The sequence below is a fragment of the Eimeria necatrix genome, genomic scaffold (genome assembly GCF_000499385.1).
Source record: "Eimeria necatrix Houghton genomic scaffold, Enh_scaff282, whole genome shotgun sequence".
Taxonomy (NCBI): Eukaryota; Apicomplexa; class Conoidasida; order Eucoccidiorida; family Eimeriidae; genus Eimeria; species Eimeria necatrix.
The window spans coordinates 23,314-40,872 of NW_013653372.1; the positions used below are offsets into that span (position 1 = coordinate 23,314).

General features: G+C 50.5%; 5 protein-coding genes across 5 annotated transcripts; 4 read left to right on the forward strand and 1 right to left on the reverse strand.

Moving 5' to 3' along the window:
* Positions 1-723: 723 nt before the first annotated feature.
* ENH_00038640 (nuclear cap-binding protein, putative) lies at positions 724-1,745 on the reverse strand (the record flags this gene model as incomplete). The annotated part of the gene is made up of 3 exons (XM_013580608.1): positions 724-1,034; positions 1,201-1,414; positions 1,590-1,745. 3 exons carry the CDS (start codon positions 1,743-1,745, stop codon positions 724-726), a joined length of 681 nt encoding a protein of 226 aa, XP_013436062.1.
* Positions 1,746-2,407: 662 nt separating this feature from the next.
* ENH_00038650 (strictosidine synthase domain-containing protein, putative) lies at positions 2,408-5,206 on the forward strand (the record flags this gene model as incomplete). The annotated part of the gene is made up of 8 exons (XM_013580609.1): positions 2,408-2,614; positions 2,826-2,937; positions 3,107-3,441; positions 3,697-3,761; positions 3,922-4,058; positions 4,327-4,526; positions 4,844-4,967; positions 5,175-5,206. The coding sequence occupies 8 exons, from the start codon at positions 2,408-2,410 to the stop codon at positions 5,204-5,206; spliced, it is 1,212 nt and encodes a 403-aa protein (XP_013436063.1).
* A 2,465-nt stretch (positions 5,207-7,671) lies between these two features.
* Positions 7,672-9,429, forward strand: ENH_00038660 (hypothetical protein, conserved; the record flags this gene model as incomplete). The annotated part of the gene is made up of 6 exons (XM_013580610.1): positions 7,672-7,768; positions 7,928-7,958; positions 8,087-8,169; positions 8,332-8,612; positions 8,871-9,034; positions 9,228-9,429. The coding sequence occupies 6 exons, from the start codon at positions 7,672-7,674 to the stop codon at positions 9,427-9,429; spliced, it is 858 nt and encodes a 285-aa protein (XP_013436064.1).
* A 4,403-nt stretch (positions 9,430-13,832) lies between these two features.
* ENH_00038670 (hypothetical protein, conserved) lies at positions 13,833-14,852 on the forward strand (the record flags this gene model as incomplete). Its single annotated transcript, XM_013580611.1, has 1 exon — positions 13,833-14,852. One exon carries the CDS (start codon positions 13,833-13,835, stop codon positions 14,850-14,852), a length of 1,020 nt encoding a protein of 339 aa, XP_013436065.1.
* Positions 14,853-16,309: 1,457 nt separating this feature from the next.
* ENH_00038680 (hypothetical protein) lies at positions 16,310-16,789 on the forward strand (the record flags this gene model as incomplete). The annotated part of the gene is made up of 1 exon (XM_013580612.1): positions 16,310-16,789. One exon carries the CDS (start codon positions 16,310-16,312, stop codon positions 16,787-16,789), a length of 480 nt encoding a protein of 159 aa, XP_013436066.1.
* Positions 16,790-17,559: the final 770 nt, after the last annotated feature.

A 17,559-nucleotide genomic window follows, 5' to 3' on the forward strand; every position in this document is an offset into this window, starting at 1 on the left:
CGTCGCTTTGTCTAGTTCATTTATTGACTGTCACGGTTTGTGGCCGTTGCTGTTTCCGCTGCTGCGATTGGGGACAACCGTTGCAGCTGTTGCAGCTGCTGCAGCAGCAGGGGCCCGCAGTGTAAAAGGAGCTCTGAACAGAAGTGAGCTCATTTGCTGTTTAATGCTTTGAATCATTATTAGTCTAGTGCGCGTCTTCACTGGTCAAACGTAGAGACAACGGCAGTTGCGCTGCGGTAACGGAGCAGCCATCGCCACTACTTTGCGATGCTGGCGCTCGAGTACAAGGGGGCGGCTACTTTCCTTGATTTCAGCCGTTCACGCGTTGAGTGGCTTCCAGGTCAAACGCTTTTGCATAGGCATAGGTTGCGAGAAAGCTCTTCAGGCAGGATTGAACAGCAGATGGTACTCAGAAAGCTCATCAGGCGCCTCTGCTTCAACAACTGCCGTCAGTCCCCAGTACTGCCACACCGGCGGCCGCAGTTCATACGGTTGCGCTTAGGCAGTAACGCTACACAGCAGGGAATGATATCGCCAAAAAAAGTACGTGGTGTTTTAAGGTCCAAATGGAAACCTGCAATATAGAGGGACCGGCGATGCGGGGTAGCGGTAGTGGCAGCAACGCCCTCGACCGCTACACTTGCCAACATTGCGGGTGCCCAGCAGCTCCGCGGCTTTCCCCTACACACGGTAGAAATGCTGTAGCTGCACACTCAACGAAAGTCAGCCACGCCGTCCACGGCTAAGTCTCCGGTTGTACGCGAACGGGCCTTCGTGTTGGGGCTGGCCTCCTCTACTGTATCGTCTTTCTTCGAAGGGAAAAGGCATGCCAATGCCCGCGCGGGGCCCTACAGGCCCCCATCGGTGTCTAGTGTTGCGCGCATAGGCCATCTGGTCCACAGGAGGCAAATGAGATGCCATCAGGCACGCTTCGAACTCCTCTCTTGCACGCTTCCCCCGTTCTCCCCCATCTCCTCCGCGTCCTGGGTCGTAGAAATCCCGCCACTCGTCTCTCCACTGACGGCCGCTCGTACCTGAGATATGAACGCAGCTTATTAGTCACGTATGCACATCTCAGACGTACTAATATATCTACTGGGCGTAATATCAGCCTCCTTTGGCGAACAGACACATGGGCAAAAACACAATAAAAAGTTTCTCCGTGCCAACTGCATGGAAGTGATAAAATTCAGGTCCGACCTCTTCCGTATTTTCTGTCGCCGTCGATGTCGCGGCCACTGTCCGGATCAACACGAATGACGCGGCCGTCACATTGGGCTCCCGACAGGATCTGAACTGCTACCTTGGCTTCTTGAGGAGAACGAAATATTACAAACGCAAATCCACACGGCGCCCTCGTTAGCCTATTCAGTCCCATCACTATTCGGTCCACCGAACCCGCATGGCTCGCAAGCTGCAGACGAAACTGGACATACCTTGACAAGGAGTGTGGGGTAACAGGAAAACCAAAAGTACACGCAAGCTTCGCCTATCGTGTTGCAGGAGAAGATATAATCATTTGTATTGGACGCATTGAAAACAAAAGGAAGGAAGAAAGTGAAATTTATGTTTCTGGAGTTGCGACAAACCTCATAAAGCTCCTCCTCCGTCGTGAAGTAATTCAAGTTGCCGACATACACGGCACGAGAGTTCCGTACAGCTTCGTTCCAATCTTCCAGCGACGTACAAGTTCTCCTGTCGTAGTAGGTGGGCACCTTCTCGAGGCCCGAGTATAACTCTGCCATTCTGGGCTTCAGGCCGAGCTGGCCATGAGACAGCGCGTCTTACCCAGTCTTATAAGCCTCGTCCCGAAGAAGTTTGACGATTATATTGAGCCAAGAATAGGCATTAATACTGTCGCTGTGAAAAATATCCAACGTCTGAACTCTAGTGGTCGTAGGCTGCAGCTTTGGCGCATGCACAGGGTGTTTGCTGAGGCTAAGTGCAGAGAGCACTATCACCCTCACTCTGCTTTGTACTTATTAAAAATTTCCGCATCGCGGGTGTTCGGTCTGGTGTAAACAGCTCCCGAAGATTCTTCACTTGGTTCCAGTCGGTCCGCCCGCCGTGGGCATGTCGTGGGACAGCATGGTGCTTTGAGTCAACTTCCGTACCCTAGGCAAGATATCTAACGAAGCCCGTTTCCGTTGACAGTAACAGCCAGTGATCTCCCTGTGGAGTTGTCAACGTCCGGAAGCTCTGCGTTTCCTAACCGAGCGCGGCATCCACGTTCACCAAGCGAGGAGCAGTATTACGTCTCAGCTTTGTCTAATAGCCCCCTTGATCCTGTCATTAATTCTTTCCTGATCTGTGACTGCCCTTTTCCTCGCTTCTTGTCGCGGAGAGTGCACACTAAAACAGCCCGAAAGTGACGTACGGCGAGCAGCAGTGAAGTGTAACGAACGCAATGGGTTACATCGGCTCTTCAGCGCTCGCTATTGGCGCAGCAGTTGCAGTTGTGCTTGCTATTATCATTGCTTTTCATGATTTAGCCCTAGAACGACTCCGCAAATACTGCACACCAACTGCAGAGGAAGCCGAATGGGCTGCAGCGTATGTTGAAATTTCTGATGACGACGTCGATGTCTTGGAGTACGGAGAAGAACAACTGGGAGTAAGCTGTATATGCTTTCTTTTACACTTATCTTCACCGACTCAGCATTGCGGCTTTAGTGTGGCAGCTGTTGAGCCAACGCGCGTATGAATAGAAGCAAAATCAAAAGCCAAACTTTTAAGAGAAAGAAGAAGCCTCCCATAAGCTATCGGGAATATTAAAGCTTACTGTCGAACTCGCGGAAATCTGTACATTTTCTCTATTGATCCAGGGCGCCGAAAGCTTTCTTGAAGAACCGGAGGGTTCTCTCCTGACTGGCCTTTGGGATGGTCGCATCGTCCGCTTGCTTAACGAGCGACAGCTGCAACACGTAGCGTCAACGGGTGGGTATTGCCCTTCAATTTGTCTTGTCTTGCATTTCTTCTCTTTTATATGCTCCAGAAGCGGTCCATATGGTGAGAAGGTCAAGTTGTGTTATGCAGCTAAATTAACTTCCTCCCCTTCCTCCATTAAGGAGCTCAGACATTTGTGTCTTCGTGTGCGTTATCACAGGGGTGCACTATGGGACTGCTTGCTCACTGGAGAGGCAGAAAAGAGAATCTACCCGCTGTTCGCGGCCTTTGGGGCTTCAGTTTGCTTCGGCTCCAACTAAAGGAGAAAAGACCATAAATTTGGTGGTTTGCGACGGCTGGCGGGGGCTTTTGGAGGTACCCGTGCCATCTTGGGAGCAGGCTGAGTTGGGAACACATCCTACGCCTCCTTCAGCAACGCGAGAGCTCTTAAAGGGGAGAGGCAGTGCGCAGCTGCACATCGCAAACGCAATTACAGAGAAAGTGGACGGAAAATTTTTCGTCACTGACTCTTCTGCACGCAGCGATGCTGGGAGGGTGAGCCAATTAACCCTTTATATCCATACAGGCGTGCAATTTTTTGGCACGCTAATTTCTTATCTTGAGAAGAGAGAAGGAAATGGAGTCTCATGCATCACATGCAGATGCTAGCGCACAGCCTCTTGTTCCATGTTGATGAAGCCATTACACTGGCTGTTTACCGCAGTTCGTGCGTGTTGAGAGCGATGAAGGTTAACTGCCTTTCTACGTCCCTTTTTACCTTCTCGATTTTTTTCTGAGGTGCCTGTGCAGTTTGGCCTCATCGCATTTGAAGGCGCCAGTACTGGCACAGGCCGTCTGCTTTCTGTTGACCTCACGTAAGTACTGAGTGCTGGTTCTGTGCACTGCTGCTGCTGCATTTTTTTTGCAAGTGCTGCTGACTTTGCTGCTGCTCTACATGCTGGCTCTGCTGCCGCCCTTGCGTAGAAACACGGACAGCCAACAGAATGTTCAGCGAATGCTAATTTTTCTGCGCAGGACAGATACTGCGGAAGTTGTGGGTGATGGCATACCCTTTGCCAATGGGGCTGTCGTCACGTATGACCGGTCGGGCGTTCTTGTTTCAGCGTTGAGCGCTCGTCAGATTCGCTTCTACCCCATCAATCCTCAGTCCAGTGTGTCCTCACGGCCATCTTTCATCCCCACTTTTCTTAGGACATAAGGCGGACACCAGATACAAATAGTCTGACCAGATGGACTGTTGGAGGTGCATACACGCCCAAGAGGAGTTGCCAGGAGTTGCGCTGACTGTTTCTGGCCCGTGCACAACTATACTGAAGACCGTGGTAATGTGCACAAGTATATGCATGACCACAAGTAAACGTTTTCCCATGGTGTGTGTATCTTTGCTATCATCTTACTCAGTGCTTGTTTATTCTGCAGGTACAGAAAGTGGCTGGCGGCCGGTGGTGACCCTGCCCATTCCTCCTGACAATATAACTCGCGTGCAAGTTGAGCGGAAGCAGTTGTACGCGGCAGTGTCCTATACAGCTCCATTTCTGCCTCCCTTTGTAGGCAACTGCGAGACCGGCAGTCTCCTACAGCAACTGCGAGCAGCTGCGTGGACAGCGTTCAGTCGCGTTGTGAGACCGTACAAACCCTTCCCTTTCTTGGGGGGAGCTTTATTTCGCGTGAGACAGACACAGCAACAACGGAAATCACGGTTGCATAGCGAGGAGCGGCATAGAGCTATATGAATGCGCGACTGCCTTCGAATTTGCCTACTAAATTTCCAGCAGGGAGTGGAGCTGGGGAGTTTGCCGTTCCGCTTCTTTTGATGTAGCTGTATTTAGTATCATATCTTGCGAAGCCAGAAATGTAGCTGAGCCCCGATCAAAGTCGTACTCTAGCGCCTGTCACAAAATGTTCAGCGCTTTTGCGTTGCTGGGTGTCTTCGAAGGTTATGCGCTTGCTACCGAGCTCCTTCTTCGACATGCTCATCAAAGTCAGTGCGAGCAGAAGCAAAAGGGGAGGTCAGGTCATTCTCTTCGACGAGGAAGGGAAGATATACAGATGGCTTTCACGTGAGTTTCTTTTGGTTTGGCTCCTGTGCTGCTGTTGTCACTTGCTAGTGCTAGTGAGTGCGGCAGAAGCATCACAGCACAGCTTCATCTTCGTTAAAGAGCTTTTCTGCTTGTTGCAGTTCCCCGAAAATGCCGTTATTCCGCCGAAGTCATACTGCATAAATGGCCAAACACAGCAGAGACGGTGATGCTGGTGGGCGCCTTCAGGCCAGAGCAGCCACTTTGTCAAATTCGCATAGAGAGGTACCTTAGAGTACGATGAAGACTGAAGTTGTGTGGTCAGGCTTGATTGCGTATTTTTGCGGTAACTCTACAGCTTCTTTCGCGCTTGGAATGTATGTGCATTCCATAGCGACTTACGAGAGTCACTCAGTGCAGAAAGGCATTTTATATCAGGTTTATGATGAAGACGCTTTGGTAGCTTCGTCACGAGTCCAGATATTCGTGAAACAGGGAATTGGGGGGGACGAGGAGAGTTTGTTTGTTTGTGCAAATTTGCGTTGATATTCTTGTGTTGCTCTGTTAAAGGTACAGCATCCGTACGTGTGTCAACACAGTTGAATGGTGTTCGTGTACAGGCACGCTTATGCATTTGTATGTGTGAGCACGCATGCACATAGCACTAAGGAAGCTGTTCCGCAGGCATGCGGGGCAGTGCTGCGCTGCGTCTCTCACGGGCCATTTGGTGTGCGGTCAGTATTACTCCGCTCGAACGCAAAACAAAGTTAACATACGCACCGGGGAAAAGGCTACTTCAGCTTTCCCATAGAATAAGCGAGAGATGCCTACGTTTGGGCTCCCACGCTCACTGCGTGGTAGCCCAGTACATAAGCGGCGCAGGTGGCAGCGAGGAGGTTGACACTCATAGAACGCCAGAAGTATGCGTAGAAGAGCGTGTACTGCAAAGCCCGCTGGCTGCAATAAAAGAATTCAAGTGGCGAACAGAAGCATGCGTTGACAGTGTACAGGGAGGAGGCTGCCAGAAGTACAGGACAGGAACCGAGTGGCAGAGAGACATGCCAGGTTTTGAGACAAAAGAAGTAATTACTTATTTCACCTCCACAGTATTGTTTCAAGGGTGGCGCTCTGCACGCGCACCTGAAGTGAACACAAACTAGTTCTAGCGCGTAGCTAGGATCCCCTTTTAGGAAGACAAGCAAACATCCACTGGATTTAACGAAACGGCAGAGGAAATCTGAAGATGTGGAGGAATCCGGTGATAAAAGAGAAAACAATGCCTGCTGTGTGGTTAAGTTGGGAAGGTGCGCACATTTCAAGGCCTTTAGGCGTGGCTTGCCCTTCACTTATGTTTTTTAGCTCCATTAGCGAATTGGCTACGTGAAGCGCCCATAGAAAGCGTTTAGCCCCAAAGGCCCTTCTATGCTGCATACGCTGTTGCTTACGCACGCGCACGGTATAGGCTTGCTTGCTCCGTGAAATACAAATTTACTAGGTTGTCAACCTAGGCATCGTAACAACGCCTGGGGCCAACGAATGACTTCAGACTTTTTAAAGGAACCGTCCTATGCTGACTCACCGACACTGGTCTTCGGGCTGGGCTTGACAGGGCTGGTCTCGCTGTATCGTGCTATTGTGAAATGGTAATCTCGCTGCTCGTGCAGGTCGAGCAAGGGTTTACGTGGCTGAGTCGCTGATTGCCTCTAGCCTCGCCAGATGGAGGGTTCATTGGCCTCTAGGACTGGAGAATCTAAACGGAACTGGTTGGCGCATTTCATGTGTTGCGTTTGTTTCGTACCAAGCGTGTCGTTGCGTCTCAACGCCGCTAGGGGGATGAGAGTGCTGCAGCACAGAAGACACGTCTTTTGGGCGAAAATGAAGCAGAGACTTGTAAAATCAAGCAACTACAATCCTTGAGAATGAAAAGACATGTTAAATCTCGGGTTGCATTTAGCTGTAGCTCTCCGTGGTGAGGACACTAACCCCCGCCAAGTAGCTGCGTGCACACCTCTAGATGCCGATGGTCGATATCTCATTAGTTTCCAAGCTAGTCTACGCCAAAACAGATTATTTAAGTGTAAAACCTTATTTTCTTGACATTTTAAACACGAAGGGGAACAAAAGGAGTAGTTTTGAGCTCATCAGCGTTTAGGGTCCAGGGTTTGGGGTGCCCGCTAGATCGCGAGGCTTGCCGAACCTCCGCAGCGAGTGTCTGCATAGCTAGTGATTGCTGCACAGCTGCGCCGAAATACTCTTATATGGCACATTAGAAACAACTTTAGGTCTTTTTTTCGAATTGTCTATGTTTTAATCGCATAGACACACACTATTTCTTTCAAACAAAGGAAACAAGTCTTGCGTTTTGTGCGTCAGCGACGACGCCAGTTTGTGAGTATCGCTGACTGGTAAGCCCTTCACTGAAAACGAGCAGCCCAGCTTCACCGGGTAATATCGAATGCTAAGGCTGTTCGAGAGATTACTCAAAGGGATGGAAGGGTCCCGGTCTAGACTGCCAGTTTTTCTAGCGTCCCGTAGCGTCTTCATCAGCCCAGACGAGAGCACCGCACAATCACCGCTCTCACTTCCTCCTAAGAGGACAGTATCCGAATGTAGTAGAAACTGAGATGAATTTATAAGCGAACAGGCTGGAGGGTTCCTCACAGTGGACTGAGCAGGACCTTAGTTGCATGTACTATGCCTGTTTTTATTTACTTCAGAACGCGAGATTCACCGTACAAGAGTCAAGATGGCGACAGTTAACGTCATGCAGAACGGCCGGCATGGTCCAGAGGATATTAAAAAGCGCCAGCAGGCTCTGGACTCGCACCAGTACTCGAAGAACGGTGAGTTGCCCTGCAGACTGTGCCGTTGCAGTACAGATCTTGCTCATGTGCGTGTGCTGTGCTCGTGGACACATTTTAAGACGAACTGCAGTCGTTTGCATGACACAGCCTTTCGCACCCAGATCCACTGCCTTTGTGCCTCTGGATTTCCATTTTCAGGAATCCTACGATACGAATTCATATTCGGCCGGTAAGGGAAAGGATAGCTTGGCCATGATTGCTGATATTCTGTATCAAGTCTAATGCACGAGTGTATCTGTCGGTCTTCACCTTCGTCCTGTTCATCGACTTCAAAGCTTCTTTTGGTGTTTGTTGCAGGGGGTTTGTTTCATCTGGTGGGGGCGAAACCACTGCGGAGATCTTGCGTGAAATTGTTTTGCCAAAGGGTGGCAAGGCGATTGGTAGGTTTCACCAGTTGCTGGGCAGTTTCAACGTATAGCTAGTCTGCTTGCGGGTGCAGTCCTTCAGCTTTACAAACGAGAAATAGTAGCTATATTTTACGAAATTATCACTTTTGACTGAGGTTTTTGCCAATTGCTTTGATCGTTGCATCTGTGGAGTAGATGTCGGATGCGGGATTGGCGGGAGCACTGCAGCACTTGCTGACAAGTTCAATGCGAACGTGCTGGGGGTCGACTTGTCTTCGAACATGATATCCATTGCGAAGGAGAGATACAGCTCAAGGCCAGACTTGAAGTTCCTCGTGGCAGATGCCCTCAGCATCCCCATAGACTCGGAATCTGTCGATCTCGTCTACAGCAGAGACACAATTCTTCATCTGTCTGTTGACGAGAAGAAGTTGCTTTTCAGCAAGGCCTTTGACTGGCTAAAGCCAGGCGGACAAGTAGGCCAGGCACCTGCCACCACCCAAAACCTGCATTATTTTTCTATTAGCCATTGTAGCTTCCCTTTGCAGCTTAGAGTTCCCTAGGTTCTTCAAAATCGGCATACAGACTTTGCTGTGGACAGAGATGGTGTTATACACAGTGCGAGAATGGTTATTTTTCATTGTCGTTCATTTCGCGCGTGAACAGTCATCACTTCTTTGGAAGTTAGAGGCCTCAATTGGCGTTGGCTGCTTTGCGCCGGCTGCTTTGTTCAGCTCGTCATTACAGATTACTGCTGTGGGCCACGTGAAAAGTGGGATGATGAGTTCAAGGCCTATTTGCAGGATAGGAACTACAAGCTTGTGCAGCTAGAAGAGTACAGGCAATTGCTCACTGAAGCTGGTTTCGATGTCGTTAAAGCGGCTAACCACACTCAAAGGTAACTATCCATTTCAGCTGCCGTGTGGTACATTGTCGGGCTAGGGAACTTCGCATATTCCATGAACAGTAATGGTGGCACCATCGCTTGAGTGTGAGTGTACGGAGGTTTATTCGTTTTTGTGAATGCTCCGGTCTTCTACATTTCGAGTATGCTTACTACGCTGTTGAGTCTGGTGCATACGCCTTCACAGGTGGTTGCAGTCATTGGACGAAGAAAGCCAACGCCTGGAAGAACAGAAGGAGGACTTTATGCACCTATTCACTCTCAAGGACTTCCAGGATCTTCGTGATGGATGGCAGAGCAAGAAAGAGAGAGTTGCAAAGGGGTTGCAATTCTGGGGTCTCTTCATTGCATTCAAGCCCGCTGAAGGCGTATCAAAGGGAATGAAGTAATTTTGAACCCCTGCAATGTCTCTAGTCTGATGTGCACATATGGTTTATATTGTGCACCACAAGGATTCCGTTTTTTCGCCGCTGCTTGCAGCTCAGTATGTTGCTAATGTCAGCAGAAGACGCATACTGAAAATCAATTTAATTCTAGAATTCATTTAGGGCATTTTGCCACCTGGTGATGGCTGTGCCAAGAGGTGTTCATTTTACTCGCGTGAGCCGCGAACAGTGCATTGCGTCATCGTTTGAGTGTGTCGGTGGCTAAACACGCAGCGTGGCTGCTTGAGATGCTTGAGATGCTGTGACGCAAGAATTTACAGCGCGCTAGCCAGCTCGCTCGCTAGCCCAATATTTTCCTGTATATCTGTACGGGGAGTTATTGCTTCGCTGGGTTTGCTGTTAAGTCCGAGGGTTTTGATCCCAGACCCCTCGAAGCAAGTTTTTTTCTGATTTGCTACGGGGCGAAGACAAAGTATGTACTTTTCTTTTAAGTGTGCAAGCACATTTCAATATTTTGCTTGAAACTTTGAGTGCCTAAGGGTATATGTTGCGAACCCGGCCGAAGCATAGCAACCTTTACGGGGTCCAAAGATTAGAGCACGCTAACACTCAAAATTTGAGTGCCGTACTAGGGAAATGTAGCTGCTCAGCCCAGAGTCGAAACCTCTAGAGTACCGGCACACGGAGCACAGCAGCCATTAGCGGCCACTCGGTGTTCTCTTTACTGCAGAGTCTGTCGATACATAACCTGGCTTTCCGGGCAGGGGTTCTCTTCAGTATCTTTTTAGTAGTTTGTCCTATGGCGAATTGTTTGCGCTAGTGATGGTCTAGTGCTTCGTTTTTTGCTCCACTGCTGTCGTGTACGGGTTTGCCGCTGCAATGATGTGTGCCAGGTACGTACTTAGAGGTATTTAAACTTCGAGCAGAGCAGTTGACAGAACGTGTAACGCAACTACTGATAGAAGTGGGGTTCGAAATCACGCCCTTTCGGACTGCGGCCTAAACGCAGCGTCTTAGACCACTAGGCCATCCTGCCATCACCATTCCCCTGCCGCAGAAAGCATCCATGATGCAATAGGCGGAAACCCGGCAGTGGCTTGAAGTCTTCGCTTATGCAACACTTATTTCGTGCTTGATCTCTGCATAAGTAGTGTCACATAAAAGAACATTAGCAACATGCAGCACAACAGCTAACTTGTGGTCATGGCAGCTGCGATGAAGTCACAGTCGTTGAGCCGTTGTTGAAGCTGCAGTTTTTGTAGTGTTCAATTTTTGTAGTGGCCAGCACAATGTAATTCACACAGTAGATACAAAGGAGCATCTAAAACGTTATTTCGGGCCATTTTAGCAGTTAACAACAGATTTCCCGAATATAAATCGTGCTAACTTCAATATTCTGCACTGGAGTTTTCCCGTATGCATATGCAGTTGCTGTAGTGCGCAGCTAAGACCACCTGTATTCTGCAAGGTGCTTTCATGCTCAACATGCGCTAAGCAGCGAAGAATTGCAGTATGCCATCCCAAGTGAGCCAGCCGTTGTATGATGGTGCAACGGCTGGCTCACTTGGGATGGCATACTGTGTTTGCCTTCAAACAATATGATCCGCTGGAATAGGCAAACTAGTCAAAACGTCTCGAAATAATTCTCTTTCCATAGCTCTTCATACGCCACTCTTTGTCTTCGAAAGGCCTCGCTCGTTTCCACAGGATACTGATGGGATTCTGCTGCGTTTTGCCGGTGTGGCACCTACTCTGGGTTGAAAACTGTGCACAAGGAATGTGTAAAGCAGGCATGCCACACAGTATGTGAACGAAGAGAGTAATACGTCAAACAGTGACGTGCCTTAGTTTGGGTAAAAGCAACATTGAATACGCTGAGTAGCCAGACCAACTAGCTTTTCTTTGAAGAATAACCAATAAACAGGCATATGCAATGTCCACGCAAGGTAAACATGACAGAAGTGGGGTTCGAACCCACGCCCTTTCGGACTGCGGCCTTAACGCAGCGCCTTAGACCACTCGGCCATTCTGCCTGGCGCGCTTGGTTGAGTGTACACATTTAAAGAAGGACCACATCAAGATCCGTGAATCCACTTCACTTCTCCCTCCAAAGTCATTTCTCATTAACAGTGTAGAGGGTGGCTTAGTCTCAGTTCTCTGCACAAATGAATTTCTTGTAATTTTGCACATGCGCTACGGTTCGTCCTTGGTGACCATGAATTGTTTTGCTGGTCCAAGCATCAAGCTAATTCCTGTTCTTCTTAGCCGAGAGAAAACAGAGTTATGAATATATTAACACCTTGAATGCTCAGTGTTGCTTGGCTCTCGTTGTGTTTTGCTCACGGCTTGGAGCATTGGCTGGCCCTGTATCAAATCGACTAGGCCTCAAAACGACGTAGGTGGGCCACTGGTCCAATCATTCCAATATGCTTTCCCGCCCAAATGCTCTGGTCTTTCTTTCTGGAAAAAAACTTTCTACATGTTCGAATTAATATATTGAGAGCCGATATGATTTACTGAGGGCTTTCACAGGGCTTTGTGTCGCTACGGGGCTGTTTGTGCGGACTGTAGTGCCGAAGAGTCATACTGTACTTGAAATCAATTTCTAACACTTTAATCACTGTAATTAAATAAGCAGTAAACATGTGATAAACGTCTGACAGAAGTGGGGTTCGAACCCACGCCCTTGCGGACTGCGGCCTAAACGCAGCGCCTTAGACCACTCGGCCATTCTGCCGACAGCCTGCCGCGTAAGTCGTGGAATTAACCTTAACTATGAAAACTGCAATTTTTTTAATTAAATAATGCTTCAAAATTATCAGCGATCTCCTCTCAAACGCTTTTCAGCTTGCTTCGCACGACTAGGTCACTCGTGGTGGAGGCTCTTCACTGTGCTCTAGGAAGGATCGTGTGAGAGGTGATAGCGGCAAAGAAATAAAGACTTTTGCCTTCAATTGATTGTGAAAAAGATGAAACTTAAAGCAATATTCTGTACGGGCAGCACAGAAGACTAGACAATATCTAGACGCACTAGTGGCACCCGAATCGACTCCAGTAGCACGTGATAGACAACATAGGTGAAACTGCGAAGTTCGTGTAGGTCTAAACTGCGTGACGCCTACTTCGGGAGCGCCTCCCTATGGCTAAAATCAGAAGTTCTTTTAAGAATGCTACAAATATGCAGGTGAGTCTGGGTACGCTGCGCAAGAGAGGTTAGCGAGATTGGAGTGATACGGAAGTAGCCAATATTTTATTGGCCAAAACACGAAAGCCGATGACAGAAGTGGGGTTCGAACCCACGCCCTTTCGGACTGCGGCCTTAACGCAGCGCCTTAGACCACTCGGCCATTCTGCCGAAAGCCCAGCCATTTGTTCACTCCACTATGCTGTCGTGTATGAATAGCTAAGTCTGTCTGTCTTATTTGTAGACGCTTTGCTGGGATGCCTATAAATTTTCCTCTAAAGGGTTTGCAGGGTGATTACTTTGTCTCAATCATCTCTCCTGGCTGTATGGCGCTCATGTACACTTTGTTTCATGAGCACAGTATCGTGTGCGAACGTTGGATCTTGCATATAATTCAGTGTGAAGTGGCGATGCCTTCCTACACAGTTATACCCATGAAACCATCCTAGCATGTAGCATGTAAGGGAAAATAATTTATAGATGCTTTGGTGGCCCCCCACTCGCCTTCGTGTTCTGCTGCTGCTGGCCGGTGTCCGACAAACGCTAGGATCTCACTACTTTAGGTGTAGCTAAGCCTCTGATGTAGCTATTTCGAACGCAGGGAGACTTTTGCAATATTTGTATTGCATGCCGACGAGCTTGGCTGGAGAGTACATATTATTTTGGACTAAGCGCAAGTAGTCGGAGATGCATAAAGCGGTCCATTTGTTCCTGCAGAGTCACTCCATCAGGGCTGAAAGATAAAATCTGACAGAAGTGGGGTTCGAACCCACGCCCTTTCGGACTGCGGCCTTAACGCAGCGCCTTAGACCACTCGGCCATTCTGCCTGGAGCGCACGTTGAAAATGGTTGCATGGTTGTATTGCAAAAGTATTTTCCACAAGTGCTATCGACATATTTTCCGGAGTTAAGTGGCATTTGCCTGTTTTGGATACAGATTTTGCGTTTTGTAGGGATAATTTTAGCAGGTCGGATCCATATGTGGTGTGTGTCGAACTGTTTCGCCTCCTTGGGGTCGTTGGGGCTGTGGCGGTTGTGCCTTGCTGGGCACTGGGCAGTGTCAATTCGGCATTGCTCTTTTGGCCTCTTTTTTCCTGTCTTCCAAGTGCGCTACTTAGCTTTTACTGCGTTTCTTTGTCAGGTTTGGCTCTTTTGCTGGCCGTTGTCTTCTGCGTTTGTACAAGAAGGCTGCAGCACAGTGTCCCGGCGTGGAGACGACAAAATGCGGTCTCTGAATGCAGCCCACAGTTACGTTGCAGTTTTTCTGGGCGTTTTGTGCTGGGCGCAAGCGAATGGGCACGAGTGGGAGTCGCGGGAGGTTCTGGAGTTTCCCGAGGTGCTGGTGGGCATGCACAGGATCGACGTGGGCCTGGGAGTCCCCAGCTTTCGCTCTTCCTACGACTTGTACGGACGCGACCACCACTCTGCAAACGCCTACCCCGGCCTCTACCACACTAGTTTCTACGTGCCTGCGCTGCCTTCCGCGGGCCAGCTGCGGGACTGTTTGTTGAACTACACTTTGGACGAGTTGGCGGACGCGCGGCGCTACGGCGTGTTCAGCGTGCGCGCCGTGTCAGTGCTGGTGAACCGCAAGCGGGGCCTGCTGGAGTTCCGGCTGAAGCCCCACGAGCTGCAGGGCCTGCGGCGGGAGGCGCGGCGGCTGCTGCACTACCCCGGCGCGCTGGTGGTCCGCAAGCCCATCCCCCACGACTGCATGTTCGTGAAGGGAGACCCGCTTTCCTTTTACATTGACCAGAACGGAGTGAGTTCTGTGTGGCGGGTGGCGGTGAACCTGTCGCCCGAGGCCTTTGCGGTGTACAGACCCTCCCGCTCCGCCGCGCCCCACTTCGCAGTCCCCGCCGGCGCCCTCTTCGACTCCACTTTTGTTTCCGTGGGAGTTTGTCTGTTGGCCACGCGCGTGCGGGCTCAGCCCGAGGAGTTGGTGCTGGAGGCCTCGCTGCGGGAGCTGCGGGTGAAGCAGATCTTGGGGGGCGGCCGCTACCGGCTGCTGCACGTCTTTCGCTGGGCTGACTGCCGCTGCACTCCGCAGAAGCTAAGAGAAATCGCCTACTGGCTTCTCCCCAGAGAGGAAGACAGCGTGGTTTTGGTGCACACGGGCAGGGCCCCCGGCCAGACCGACGCGGCCCGCTGCCAGAGCGAGCCGCTGCGCAGATACACCAGCTGGGACGCCGCGCGCGCGGCCCCGGGCCTGGCTCTGGAGTCGCCGCTGCTGGCGCCTTGAAACGGGCTGCTGCGCTGCTGCGCTGCTGCGCTGCTGCGCTGCTGCGCAAGCAGCAGCAGCAAGCAGCAGGCTGCTGCTGCTGCGCAAGCAGCAGCAGCAAGCAGCAGGCTGCTGCTGCTGCGCAAGCAGCAGCAGCAAGCAGCAGCAGGCTACAGCGCAGCAAGCTGCGGCTGCTGCTTGCGCAGCAGCGGCAAGCAGCAGCAGGCTACAGCGCAGCAAGCTGCTGCTGCTGCTTGCGCAGCAGCGGCAAGCAGCAGGCAGCAGCAAGCAGCAGGCAGCAGCGCAGCAAGCAGCAGCGCGAAGCCGCTTCGCCAGCCACTTCTCTTCAAAGTCCAAGGAGGCGCAGACAGCCAAAGAACGCGCGCAGACGCCCATGCTGTCGTGCCAGTCACTAATTCCTGATTGCGTTTGCCCCCAGTGACCTTAACGGATGAGGCGAGCGAACTCAATGCTCGATTTCAAAGCTCGCTCCAAGCTCCGCTCGGTGATACAATAGCGTCCATGTTGTACAGCCTGGAGAAATGTGAGGCGGCGGCTGCACTGACAGCTGCTGCAGCCATGCAGGTGCTTGGACACGCACGCCGACCCAGTTAAGCGCTCTGTATGGCCTGTATTTGTTTTTAGAGGGCCCGATACCGCGGCTTCTTCGAAGTGTTGACTTCGGCGGCAGGGCACCGCCTCAAACCAAGAGCCTTGCATGATGTTTAAGTGCAATTGTTTTCCTGTATTCTCATCACCGTTCCGATGTCGGAGGGTGAAGATACACGGACCTCAAACGTGCCGAAACCGAAATTCGCAGAATGCTTTTCAATGGCTGCTTCGGAAAGTGTTTGTTACCAAGAATTGAGAAACGCATGAGACGGCCGCCACCGAAAGCGCAACGTCGAGCCTTCAGCTACTAGCACGCAGCATGAAGCATACGACAGTTGAACAAATGACAAGTTATCATTAGTATTTGAGTTCATAAGACGAGTTGTGACGCGGTTTCCAGTAGTTGGCTCCTGCTGTCTCAGTGGTCGCCTTTACGCGAGCTGCAGATACACCTGCCAGTGCTGTAGGTGGTCGAGATGGTTATCGTCAAACGACCGATGAAATCAAATGAAAAGTGCGTAGTTATTGCTAAGTTACGCTGCTGGCGGTTGAAAAAACAAGTGCTCGAGAGTATCGCAAGCAGAACTGAATACGGAGTTGAAGCATTGCATTCCAACTGCGGCTTCGCACAGCAGCACGGCGCTGGCATCTGAACACGATGGTCTTTGCTGTCGTAGGAACGACGAGGGTCTGCCGGCTGCTTCTTCCGCTTTTCCTCACGCTTGTTATCTACTGGCGAGCGGCTGAAGGCACAGTTAAGTTCGAGCAGGCGAAGGCGTCGTCAACGCAGGGTCCGGAGTTCGAGGCGGCTCAGGCGCTGCAGCCGGGGCCTTCGTACTGGTGCAGCGCAGGGCAACACACTGACGATGAGCAGGGTCAGTTTGAATTGCTTTTGTCCCCCGTTTCCAGCTGCAGATCTTCTGCGCAGTCACTTGGAGTGCAACTTTGGAAGCTCCGACCCTGCTGCGCGGCCTGCGCATCGGCTGGGCATATTCTCCCGAGGTTCGTGCTGCTGCAGCAAATGCAAGATCCACTTGCCAAGAAAAAGCTGCTTCCTCGCTGCTTGCTGGCAGCTCGTGCAGCTTTCCGTTTCCGCGGACGGGCGAAACTGGACAGTGGCGAGCCCGTTCAAGAGAACTCCGAGCAGCGAAGGTCCGCCCGACTCTGCACTTTTGCTGCTGCTGCTGCTGCGAGCTGCGCGGGCTCAGTGGCCTTCAACGAAGACCTTTTCTTCGACCACCCGCGCACAGTGCGGGCGGTGGCCATTGCAATGCGCAAGGCGCTGCACGACTACTTCGGACTCAATCTCGTGGAGCCGCTGGAGACTGGCGAGCCGCTGCTCATGATCGTCAGCGGCATCACCAGCACACAAGAGATGTGCCTCCAGGTAAAAAGCCTTTTTTCTCCAAGAGGCAGCAGCAAGAGGCAGCAGCAAAGCTTTCCCCAGGTCGAGGGCGGCGCCTTCAACAAAGACGGCGCCCACGTGGTTCTCGACTCCTGCGCAAACGCCATTGCTGCTGGCGACGGCCGAGTTCGTTTCTCGCCAGCTCTTAGAGTTATTTATTTATTCTTTTATTATTTATTTGTTTGTTTGTTTGTTTGTTTGTTTATTTATTTGGTTGTTTGTTTGTTTGTTTTATTTATTTGTTCTTTTATTTTGTTTGTTTGTTTATTTTATTTGTTTATTTTATGTATTTGCTTTATTTCATTTAGTTCAACTAATATGTTTCCTCATGAAGTCTTGCAGGAAATTTGGGTGCAAAGCGCCAACAGGCAACTTGCGGCCATGCGGAGTCAGCCGAAAAAGTGCATTCTTCTGCAAGACGGCAAGGTGGAGGGTGGGCTCTCTGTCTCCATTTCTCTTCATTTTTTTTCCAAATCTGCAAAAACTCAAACCCCACAACTCCCTGCATGCGGCTGTCTCCGTTTCTCTTCACTTTTTTCCAAATTTGCAAAAACTCAAACCCCACAACTCCCTGCATGCGGCTGTCTCCGTTTCTCTTCATTTTTTTTCCAAATTTTGCAAAATCTTAAACTCCACAACTCACTGCATGCGGCTGTCTCCATTTCTCTTCATTTTTTTTCCAAATTTTGCAAAATCTCAAACTCCACAACT